At 42.7% G+C, this 12,796-nt stretch overlaps 1 protein-coding gene across 1 annotated transcript in view; it reads right to left on the bottom strand.

Annotated features, from left to right (window-relative positions):
• The window catches only part of LOC306918325 (neural-cadherin-like), a gene marked incomplete at its 5' end in the record, with an annotated part of 151,343 nt that overhangs the window by 59,705 nt on the left and 78,842 nt on the right, over positions 1-12,796 (bottom strand). Inside the window, one exon of the mRNA XM_079531212.1 lies at positions 11,028-11,217. Coding sequence (XP_079387338.1) covers positions 11,028-11,217 — 190 coding nt within the window. The remainder of the gene's footprint in view (positions 1-11,027; positions 11,218-12,796) is intronic.

The following is a 12,796-nucleotide window of genomic DNA, read 5'->3' as shown; positions in this document are numbered from 1 at the left end:
GCTAATATAGACCTTTAAGCCAAGGGTCCATTCGGTTACGTTTTGTACACTAGTTTGTAGTATTATATAGCTACTTGCACTCCTAGTTGGTAGATATTTTTACATTTCATTTGAACGTTAGCCATTTAGAGCCTGCTATTTAACAACAGAAAAACACGCACATTATGAGCAAGAGTCCCCCTTGGTGACCACGAAAATCAAGTTAGCTGACAGCCATAATATTATATGAAAATAAACAGTAACGGCTACGAATGTGCCTGTTTGGTTAATTATGGGTGTGCGAGATGTATTCTCAGATATTGGGGAAGAAAATATATATAGACTATGGTGTCTAGGTGTGTTCCCTAAGAAGAGAGAATTACAGCAATTGGTGAGTTAAGGAGAGCCTAAGAGGTCGTAAATGCCAGGCTACTTCCTTGCTGGGGGGTTGGCTGTTGGCCCGCATTCCAGCTGTGAAGGGTCTAATAGTTTATGGGACCTCTCAGGGCAGTGTCAACTCACACAAATAGAACATGGAAAATGGGGGATGGAGTAACCAATCTTTAATTCCTCTTCAATTGTTTAAATGTGTTCTAATAACCTACCAATATATTGGGTTGGTAAAAAGGCTAAATGATAAATACCTGTAATAGTCTAAACAGTTTAGTTGGGCATTACAGGGACTGTAACAGGAGCTGGCCACAGCAGCCAGAGGTGCTGGCTGCTGGTCTGTGGGATCTGATTGGCTGAAAGTGTTAATATGGAGGTGGGATCAGTCAGAAGGCTGCATTGACTATTCTGTATGGCACAAAGTAATTTAGATTCACAAATACCATCGAACGTGATACATGTCTAGGCAGAGACCAGCGGTATGTATCTGCTATAAATGATATGCTATAATGTATTATGCGATATAATTGTACATTATTAATAATTGATGTAATATGATGTTTAGATGGTAACCAAATGTCATCTGTGTTCTTGTCTCCCCATCGTTGATCAATTACCATCTGATTAACGATAAGGTAGAATTAAAACCACATGATAATGACTAAGTCTGAGAAACAACAATGACAAGCTAAGCTTACCATGATCTGGGAGTTTTAGAGTGTTCCAATGATAGTAAACCCTACCGACAGAGTTAGGATAGAACTACAGACCAATAGGACCTGTAATCCAGATTCCGGGGTTACTGTGTTCATCTTGAGTTGGGGGGAAGTGTGAACAGATCGTGTGAATGTATGATTGTAAGTGTTTAATTAATATGAATTAATAAAAACCCTATAAAATGCACGTTTGAGTTCATCGAATATAAGCTACCATTGGGAGCATTTAGTTCAACTGTGCGTGTTAGTCCTTTAACTCTGCCTAGTGCAAGGGCTGGTCGGAGCCTCGGCCCTACATCGCCAAATAACCGAACAGTTTTAATTCGTTGCGGGGGGTTTAAAGCGTAATATAGCCTATAATCTAGGCATATTACAGTTTTAAATCGGCTGTAACCGTAATATAGCCTATAATCTAGGCATATTACAGTTTTAATTCGTTGTGCACTAAAGTGCACACGCTTTGAGGGGTAATATAGTCTATAATCTAGACATATTACAGTTTTAATTCGTTGTAACCGTAATATAGCCTATAATCTAGGCATATTACAGTTTTAATTCGCTTGGTACTAAAGTGCACACGCTTTGTGCCGTAATATAGTCTATAATCTAGACATATTACAGTTTTAATTCGCTGCGAGCAGCGACTGGCTTAATTAGGCCACTAAAGGGCCTAATTAATACAGATTTAAGAGTTTTGTACCGTGCGCTGGGATCAGCGCACAGTTTAAATCGCTGTGCACTAAAGTGCACAGGTAATATAGCCTATAATCTAGGCATATTACAGTTTTAATTCGCTGCGGGGGGTTTAAAGCGTAATATAGCCTATAATCTAGGCATATTACAGTTTTAAATCGGCTGTAACCGTAATATAGCCTATAATCTAGGCATATTACAGTTTTAATTCGCTGTGCACTAAAGTGCACACGCGTTGAGGCGTAATATAGTCTATAATCTAGACATATTACAGTTTTAATTCGTTGCGGGGGGTTTAAAGCGTAATATAGCCTATAATCTAGGCATATTACAGTTTTAAATCGACTGTAACCGTAATATAGCCTATAATCTAGGCATATTACAGTTTTAAATCGCTGTGCACTAAAGTGCATGCGCTTTGAGGGGTAATATAGTCTATAATCTAGACATATTACAGTTTTAATTCGCTGCGAGCAGCGAAGTGTAATATAGCCTATAATCTAGGCATATTACCAGTTTTAATATAGTCTATAATCTAGACATATTACAGTTTTAAATCATAGAGCGTCACTGACGTGACGTGACTTAAAACAAGTTTGTACCGTGCGCATCAGCGCACAGTTTAAATCGTGGCCGGGCGGTTTGACTCGTAATATAGCCTATGATCTAGGCATATTACTGGTTTAAATCGCTGCGTGCAGCGACAAGATCTGTAGGCTACCGTGCGCATCAGCGCACGGCTTAGATCACGGCCGGGCGGTTTGGAAGCATAATATAGCCTAAGCTGAGATCGTTTGGACATATTATGGTTTCAATCGCTACCGCGTTTAAAGAACTTTAAATTAGTGGTCACTAAAGTGACCGCAATTTAAAGGCAGTCGTACTGTGCATTGGGATCAGTGCATAGTAATTCGCCGCCGAGCGAAAGTTAATTCGCCGCCGAGCGAACTGTTAAAACGTAGAGCCACTAAAGTGCCTAGTTTGAACAGAAAGTGCCGTGCGCTGGGATCAGCGTGCAGCTGTACACGCGCCCGGGCATATTTAAGATATAATATAGTCTGAACCGAAACCGTTTGACATATTACAGTTTAAATTGCTACCGCGTTGTAAAGGGCTTTAAATAGCAGTCCCTAAAGGGATCTGCAATTTAAAGTTGTTGTAATTCAGAATATAGTTCAACTGAGACGGTTTGACTTTATTCAGTTGCCGTGCTGTTGAACTAAACAGCGTAGATCGGTGTATAGTCACTAAAGTGACCACAATTTATAACAAAGATAAATTACTGTGTGTTGGGACCAGCACGCAGAGTTGAATCGTGCCACACTAATAACCACAGGATTAAATCAGACAGAATTGGGGCCGAAAGACGGCACCCCGTTTGATTGTGGTTTTTCTGGTGTGACGTTATTCAACTGAACTTCAAGCCGTGCGTTGATAGCAGCGCACGTGAATGCGATGCCGCAGTTGTTAGTAGCCATAGGATTAAATCAAACTATAAATGCTGCCGTGACGGCATGCCGTTTTGATTTGTGCTACTAACTGAGCGGCACCGTTAAACTGTTTCCATGTGGGTATGGGTCTATGCGGAGACAGCTGTTAAAACCGTAAGCCACAAGTGACTGCGGGTTTAACAATAGTTTGGGAGTCATTGTTCGATAAGGCAGAGTTCTAATCGACGGTCAGTTTAGGAAACTGATTATTAAAGACTATTTGTAACCAAACATAAAGTTTAATTGAGACCGGATAAGACACCGGTCGTTTAAACCAAGAGAGGTGCTTTTTATAGTAACCACAATAAAAGTGTTTTCCTGCTGGGTGTTGGGCACCAAGGAGAACAGCATGAGGGGGGGGGGAAATTCCTCTTTCTGTCATGCAATGTCCCAATGTGCTGAGACAGTGCAGGGGGACTGGTAATTACTGTCATGCGGTATAATCTACCAAAGTAGTAATTAATAGCGGTGATAAATGTTTAGAACAAAATAGGGTTTTAAACTCAGCATTAAAGGCGATGTAATAATCTTACCAGTCAATAATGTTTAACGCTGAAAGCGTGCTTTGAAGTGCGCATAAAGGAAGGGCGAGTCTATAATAACTGTTGCGTGACGCATCTAGCAAAACCTGTAACCCAGGTTTACGGAAGGCTATTAGAGTTTGACCGCCCACGGCCAATATAAATCTATATACTTATATTATATATAATCTATATAATATAAAACGGTTATAGTATAAAAAGGTTTATTTGGTAGGGAAGTATGGGCTTCTCTGAGTTCAAATAATGTCAGAGTCCGCTAATTAAAGCTGGGCAAAAAACTAACCATTTACTTGAGTGAATGAATGATTTGTGAAGTCAACTAAACCACTAACCCAGTCCAATTAGTTCCTGTACTGTTCGTTAAGGGGAGGGACAGAGGGGGTGGAAAATGGCTTCCTTGAAGGAGCTGCAGGATGGCAGCTCTGTAACCAAAGCTACTTTCTATAATCTAGCATTTAGTTTGGAATTGTCAATTAAAGTGGGCGCAGTCTGCTACATACCTGAAGAGCTTATTAAGCTAAAATTTGCTATGAGAGATGTAGTGGACATGTCCACATGCTATAGCAGAGCTTTGGGAAGAATGGGCTGGTTAGTGCTTGCTGACAATGAGGGGCATGAGTTAGGAACCTGTGTGGAGAAATACTCCCAGTTTAGTTTCGAAGCAATCATGCAGGCTATCCGTCAGATGAAAGGCAGGGTAGCCATAGACACCACAGGGTGCCACCAGATAGGCCTCTGTGAGTTTCCTGCAGAAAGCAGGAACAAAGAAGACCCGGAGGAGGGGGGCATACTCCAGCCCGCAGACGCAGCACCAGACGTCACGAGATGTGACATCACGGGCCCCTTCGCCAGCGCAGAGACGGGCGGAGCGGAGACGGTGCCAGCGGGGACCGGGACGGCCCCTGAGGGGCGAAGAGACAGGGCTACCAGCCATCCAGACTGGGAGCAGATGGAGCCTGTCACAACGAAGGAGCCTGGTGCCTGCAGTATCCATGCAGGGAAGCCAGAGCCCTCTACCGTGGGCAACGAACCCACGACAGGACAAGCCCTCAGTCAGCACCGTAGCAGGCCAAGAGCGGCTACGGGTAGAGCTGAGGGAAACCAACGAGCGGCAGATGTCGCACCTGTGAACCACGCAGTTCCGCAGCCTTCGACAGAGGAGGAATGGCCGAACATCGAAGTGGGACCGACAGCAGCAGCAGAGCTGTCAACGGGAGCGGAACAGGTGAGCGGCCTTCCGGAGGGGCTGGAGGCTGCCTACGCCTCACCGTTCATCAGCAGAGCCATGCCCACAAACGGCGTGGGCAAGGCCGACGAGTCATCAAACCTTCTCACCACAGAAACGCCGAGCGTGATTTGTGGCATTACTGGTGCCAGTCCACGCGTTCAAGAGGCGGTGGGGGAGGTGCATGACACACACGCCAAGCACCCTGGGGTGACTTTCGTGAGGGGTCACCCGAAGATTGCCCCCGTGAAGGGTGGCAAACCGGGAATGGCAAAGTCCAGTCTGGTACAGAAAACCGCAGTGTCGACACATTTGTTGTGTCGAGTTTGTAAAGCGGCTGAAAACAAGGCCACAATAACGCCTTTTCTGATTGATCCTGAAAAAGGAACGAGACCATGGAAGAACGCTTTCATGCCAGCGAGATCAGAACTGGGACAGGAGAGTAGCATGTGAAATGCTTCTCCACCCATTTGTTTTTCCTACAGCAGGGAACAATTGGGGCTTCAGTGACAACAAGAAGTCACACGGCACACACACACACACACACACGCACGCGCACGCACACACACACACGAGATGTGTGTCTATCTGTGCATATTAAATGTGATGATGTACGTGGGTTCATTATATCTGTACTAGACAACGAGTAGCAGATAAGTGGATTTAATTTGTGCCAATTAAGTCCTTATGGACAAAGGTAAAAAAGAATGCTGGTAAAATGATTATGTTTCCTTCGATTGGGAGGGGGGAACACTGTCTATCAAAGTGCAAGTGGGTTTTGTGCGTGAACGCGTGGGCGCGCGCGCACAAACTATCACACACACAGGCACAAAGACTGCATGTGTGAAAGACACATAATGTGGTTAAAATGTTGCAAGGGTTTGCAATTTTCAATTGGGTTGCTTTTGGTAAAAGTCAAAGTAAAAAATCCAAAAAGTCAAATGATACCAAGTTGTTGAGATGCAAAATCGGTTATTTTGTTAAAATCACAATTTGAGGTTCCTAACACAACCAGGGGTAATAAACTGCATAGGTTGAACATGTGTTTACCAACTGGGCCCCATTCTGCAACCAAAAGAGTCGTTTCAGGTGGGGGGAGCGCAGGAAGAATGTTTTCTTAAAGATAAGGAACCAGTCTTGTGTGGAAAATAAACTGTCCTTCTTCCTCAAACCAAGGGGGTTGTTTAGATAAGTCTGAAGCTTTGTCCAGGCAAACAGCCATAAGGTTAAACGGACAGAGGTGACCAAAAGTTCATGTCAGTTGGGTAACCCCTAACTGACATGACATGAAAAAGCTTCTCTCCTACAAAGTGGAGATGCACTGCACCACATTAATAGAAGTATACATAAGTTTGATTAGCTGTAACTGATTTTAATACTTAAGGGTGCGTTGGGATAATTACAAAAAATGTCCACGATATCGACGCATGTAAACCTTTTATTATTTTCATTGTTTATTGATTTATGCAGTTAATGGGTTGTGTTTTATTTTAATGTGTTTTTCAAAGGTGTATAATGTTATAACTTCAGTAGGTGGATCCAGTATTATTTAACAGGTTCCGAAAGTACTAAAAATGGCATACGCCCAAATATCAAAAAATAATATTTCCGAGAAAAATTAATATCAAAAATAATCTTTCAGTTTATGGAAAATGAATAACCATATCAATTTTCATAACTGAAACGTGAGGGGTGTTTGGTTAATTATGGGTGTGCGAGATGTATTCTCAGATATTGGGGAAGAAAATATATATAGACTATGGTGTCTAGGTGTGTTCCCTAAGAAGAGAGAATTACAGCAATTGGTGAGTTAAGGAGAGCCTAAGAGGTCGTAAATGCCAGGCTACTTCCTTGCTGGGGGGTTGGCTGTTGGCCCGCATTCCAGCTGTGAAGGGTCTAATAGTTTATGGGACCTCTCAGGGCAGTGTCAACTCACACAAATAGAACATGGAAAATGGGGGATGGAGTAACCAATCTTTAATTCCTCTTCAATTGTTTAAATGTGTTCTAATAACCTACCAATATATTGGGTTGGTAAAAAGGCTAAATGATAAATACCTGTAATAGTCTAAACAGTTTAGTTGGGCATTACAGGGACTGTAACAGGAGCTGGCCACAGCAGCCAGAGGTGCTGGCTGCTGGTCTGTGGGATCTGATTGGCTGAAAGTGTTAATATGGAGGTGGGATCAGTCAGAAGGCTGCATTGACTATTCTGTATGGCACAAAGTAATTTAGATTCACAAATACCATCGAACGTGATACATGTCTAGGCAGAGACCAGCGGTATGTATCTGCTATAAATGATATGCTATAATGTATTATGCGATATAATTGTACATTATTAATAATTGATGTAATATGATGTTTAGATGGTAACCAAATGTCATCTGTGTTCTTGTCTCCCCATCGTTGATCAATTACCATCTGATTAACGATAAGGTAGAATTAAAACCACATGATAATGACTAAGTCTGAGAAACAACAATGACAAGCTAAGCTTACCATGATCTGGGAGTTTTAGAGTGTTCCAATGATAGTAAACCCTACCGACAGAGTTAGGATAGAACTACAGACCAATAGGACCTGTAATCCAGATTCCGGGGTTACTGTGTTCATCTTGAGTTGGGGGGAAGTGTGAACAGATCGTGTGAATGTATGATTGTAAGTGTTTAATTAATATGAATTAATAAAAACCCTATAAAATGCACGTTTGAGTTCATCGAATATAAGCTACCATTGGGAGCATTTAGTTCAACTGTGCGTGTTAGTCCTTTAACTCTGCCTAGTGCAAGGGCTGGTCGGAGCCTCGGCCCTACATCGCCAAATAACCGAACAGTGCCATCATAGCTATGCTACATTAGCCAGAAAACCATTCTAAACATGGTAATTAATAACTAAGCAGGGATTTAACCATTCAGTTTACAACACGTACCTCTTGGCTTAAAGGTCTATATTAGCTAACAATAGATGTGTATAAACTGTATATAGATACCTTTTATTATCCTGTGGGGGAAATCAGTAAATAGGCTATTCTGAATCACGTGGATGTGCTGTAGAGAGCTAGGAATCTGGTCAATATATGAAAATGGCCTTAAGTAATAAAGTAGGCTATGATATAAACACCCACAGTACATCATTATCAGACCTAAATGTTTCCCTCAACTTCCAAATTTAATGTAGAAATATGTCTAGCCCTTGGCCCCTTAAATGTCAAATGGTCAAGCTTGCACTTTGCCAATTTAACATTGAGGTGCCCACAATGTTTAAGTGCCCACTCTTCCTGTTGGTATAGAAAACTTGGTAATGATAGAGCTAACATACCAGAACATGTCAGTCATATTTCATCACAATCTTTCAATGGAAAAAATAACATTCTGCTTTGTCTTACTATTTCAGATCAAGGACAAGGATGTACATCAAGACGAATTCCTTGTGCTGCTTTTGCTATTTGTTTTCAACTTTTACATATATTCTGCAGTAATGTTCATCTTTTCAATTAAAACACATGAATGTCTGTCAATTGTCATCTTTATTAATACATTCAGACAATACAGGTAATATCTCACGTGTAATTAGCAATGTATTTATTTGTGACAAAGTACAGTGCTTTAGGACAGGTCTTTTTCATCCTTTTGCAGATTATGAAACTACTCACAGAATGTAAGCTTTCAAATGATGAGTCGTTCATTGAAATCAGTTTTTCACACTACTGACAGTCATGTAAAGGGTGAAGTGTGAACTGGATGAATAACTATTGGTGGTGAAACCTGAGAACAATAGCCACACATTAGCCTACCGAAACTGCAGATGTAAATGTTGGCTTTAATATGTTAATTGTGTCACCAGGAAACAATAGAATGTATAGTACTCAATGTAGCGTCTTGTATTTTAGGGAAATGGCATTGAATAATGTAAGGCCTGGCTATTGTAAAGTCAAATATTGTGAAAGTGTCTTGGTTTACATGTGTGTGTGTGAGATGGACCAAACAGTCAACAGAGAACATTTGTTTGAGCATTGGTTGAATTCTCCAAATCTGATGTTGATCTGAAGCTGCTGCATCCTGAACCCCGGGCTGATGTCATCACTGATTCTGAAACAAAAAGAAATGCACCCAAGACGATGTATATTAAATGTATTTTATGGAAGAACAGGTAGGCATAATGTATACTGTTACTGTAGCTAAGGTTTTGCAATGTCAGACTGGACTTGGTAAGGAAAGTAAGGTATAAAATTCAGTGTAGGGTCAGATTAGTACACAGTGAAATCTTCCATTTTAATATAACTACTGTACAAATGCAACCAAACTGACATGCAAGGTTACATTTTTACACTGATTTAAATGTACATTGAGGATTTTACTCTAATATAATAGTGTGCAAATAACTGACTTAACGGTTACATTCGCAGACATATATTGAGTATTTAATGCAGTAATATGCCAAATTTACCAACTGTAGTTAACGTGAAGTTAATCCACAACAATCCAATGGTTTGTGGCCGTTGTTGAACTTTTTAACCAGGCCGGCAGGCATTTCTTTTTGCCAACGGCTGATTCGGTCTGGTTTATTAACCAGGCTAATTCTGTTCTACAGAATGGCCCATCATCAAAGGTGTCTGGCACACCCTAGCCTGGAATGTGACACACACACAGCATACAATAACATAAGGGCAGAGAGAATTTAAAGTTGTATTGTATATTCATTGACTTAATTCATGGGATTATGTTCTACAGAATGGCCCATCATCAAAGGTGTCTTGCACACCCTAGCCTGGAATGTGAATGTGACACACACACACAGCATACAATAACATAAGGGCAGAGATAAATCAAAGTTCTATTGTATTGTATGTAGTTCATGTACTTCCATGAAGTATAAAATAATACAATTTCATGTAAGTGGGAAGCAACAATAACTTTAGTGCCACCTGCTGAAATAAATGCCTAAAGGCCTATATTATTAGTTAATTGCAGGTAGGCCTATATTATTATGTTATTGGAGCGGGTCCCCGAACCTTGAGACCCCCACAAAACGGTTGAGAAATGGGAGAGTTACCATGGGGGGGTCCCTGGGGGGTCCCCAGGGGTCCCGGAACGTTGAGACCCCCACAAACACCCCCAGGGGGGCGACACGTTTCCAATGAGCCCACCTCCATCCAAAACGGTTGACAAATGACAGAGTTACCATGGGGGGGTCCCTGGGGGGTCCCCAGGGGTCCCCGAACCTTGAGACCCCCAAAAACGCCCCCAGGGGGGCGGCACGATTCCAACGAGCCCACCCCCGTCCAAAACGGATGTGAAATAGCCGACTGACCGACCGTCAGACTTACCGACGGCCCGTCGGACTTACCGACGGCCCGTCGGACTTACCGACCGACCGTCGGACTTACCGACCGACCGTCGGACTTACCGACCGACCGTCGGACTTGCCGACCGACCGTCGGACTTACCGACCGACCGTCGGACTTACCGACCGACCGTCGGACTTGCCGACCGACCGTCGGACTACCGACCGTCGGACTTACGGACCGACCGTCGGACTTACCGACCGCCGCGTCGGACTACCGACCGACGCGTCGGTCGGCTGGAATGGATTTCGCCCTCCCTCTCCCATTGGGAACCAACCGGTGGAAAAGAACTGAACCGGTTCCCATTGGGAACCAACCGGTGGAAAATAACTGAACCGGTTCCCATTGGGAACCAACCGGTGGAAAATAACTGAACCGGTTCCCATTGGGAACCAACCGGTGGAAAAGAACTGAACCGGTTCCCATTGGGAACCAACCGGTGGAAAATAACTGAACCGGTTCCTATTGGGAACCAACCGGTGGAAAAGGGGTCTGAGTGTACAAATTAAACCAAAGGAACCGCCACAGGTTCAATGGTTCCGTTTGTACACTCTCAGAGTTATGGGGGTCCTTGAGAAACGCAGTGTTAAACTATTTGAAGTTTTGATGTTCTTTATAAATTTCCAACACATGTTTGCGGCCCACCTTGGTCACACCGTGGCCCGGTGTATCCATGCTCGCACCGGCAGCCAATGGAGCCGCCGCGCTCTGCAAAACAGTGCCCCCTGTTGCCACAGGTAGAGGGCTGCTCCCCGTCAGCACAGTGGCCGTCATCAAAGAGAGAGCAGCCGTGGGCGCTGTTGAAGGCCTCCGCTGGAGATCCAAGGTCATAGAGCTGGAACGCATGAATGGAGACATGAAAGGTTGAGTACAGGAGAGCAGAAGAAACAGAACAGAAGGGCAGAGAGAGGGTGAGAGTCTAAAGTTACTCACACCAGATGAAAGTGAATTAATCACTGAGAAATCAACCAAAGTGCCTTCAGTTCAATCAGAGAGAGCGAGCGAGAGAGATTGCATAATTACTCTAGCAATCAACTTGTTTAACCTTTGAGCAAAACCACATCAATGGAAAGCTATTTATAGGAAAACTTGCCTGGATCAGTTCATTGTTATTTTCTTATCTTTTCTTGTGTTTGCTTTTATTTGATAGTAGGTCTACTTTGTACCTGATGAACAATGTAGAAATGTACTTTTTGTCATGGTTAACTTAAAACAATAAATAACAATTCGACGCTTCAATCCAATATTGAATCCATAATCCATAACTTTAATTTTCACTCCTCTATTGAGACATGTATGCTGGGCCTTCTGCTCAGCAACAGACATTTGGGCACTGTGCGGGAGAGCTGGGTAGATCATGACACTCTACGGATTGAGGCTTTAACACAGAATGCAATGACCCAGCAGGTGCAGTTGAGTGAGACAGAGAACAGAGTGAGGTGCAGGCCGGACTTAAAAGAAATAGTTGAACGTTTTCTTGCATCAGTCTTACTGTAGCGAGAGGAGAACGGAGAAAGAAAGAGTGGAAGAAGTACTCAGGTTTTTGACTAAAGTAAAAGTAACAACACAAAAAAATTACTTTGTTGCAAGTAAAGGTTCTACATTCATAATTTAATATGGCAAAGTACAAATGTGACCAGATTTGACTGAGAGCCTGCCATCGCGCACATTCCAGCTTTTCACCAGAGGAGAAACACTTTTTTTTCTTTTTTCAAAATGAGTTAATAGCACAGGCAGACTCTTCACATACTAGAGCATGTCTGAAATAAGTGTCAGAAGTGAACCTTTCAAGCCTGTTTTCTCAACTCGCTGTTTTCTGCAAGACATTACTCTATAAGCCATATCTCCAAAACTGGTGGGCCAAACTGAACAACCAATATGTCAATTTGAAGCTATGATTCCCTGCTTTCATATGACATAAAAAAAACGAAAATTCAAAAAAATCCAATGGCAGTCCCTCAGTCAAATTTAGTCACAAATGTATTATTAGCATACAAATATACGCACACCCTGATTGGTTCACCGATCTGTCCGTCAGCCCCGGGGGGGGGGTTCTTCAGCCATTCTCCTCATTTTCCTCGCATAGCCTCGTTTGAAGTTCCACTGGTAATGATTTCCTCAGTGTTATTTTGAGGGGTGCACACCGCTCAGAGCCCTGACGTCACATCATTTGAAGCGACGCCTACGCGGAAGGGTTGACTCCCACGTTTAGGCCAGTGCAGCCCATGCGTAAATCCAGGCTTTCATTTTTCGCGCAGACGAAATGAAAGCCTGGGTATCGAGGCTACCATGTAACTAAAGCTGTCAAATGAATGTAGTGGAGTAAAAAGTACAACATTTACCTCCAGGAAGCATATAAAGTAAAGTACCTCAAAAATGTACTTGAGAGAGAGAGAGAGAGAGAGCGAGCATAA

The sequence above is a fragment of the Electrona antarctica genome (genome assembly GCF_951216825.1).
Source record: "Electrona antarctica genome assembly, contig: scaffold_208, whole genome shotgun sequence".
NCBI lineage: Eukaryota > Metazoa > Chordata > Actinopteri > Myctophiformes > Myctophidae > Electrona > Electrona antarctica.
This window is presented reverse-complemented; position numbering and strand designations above follow the sequence as displayed.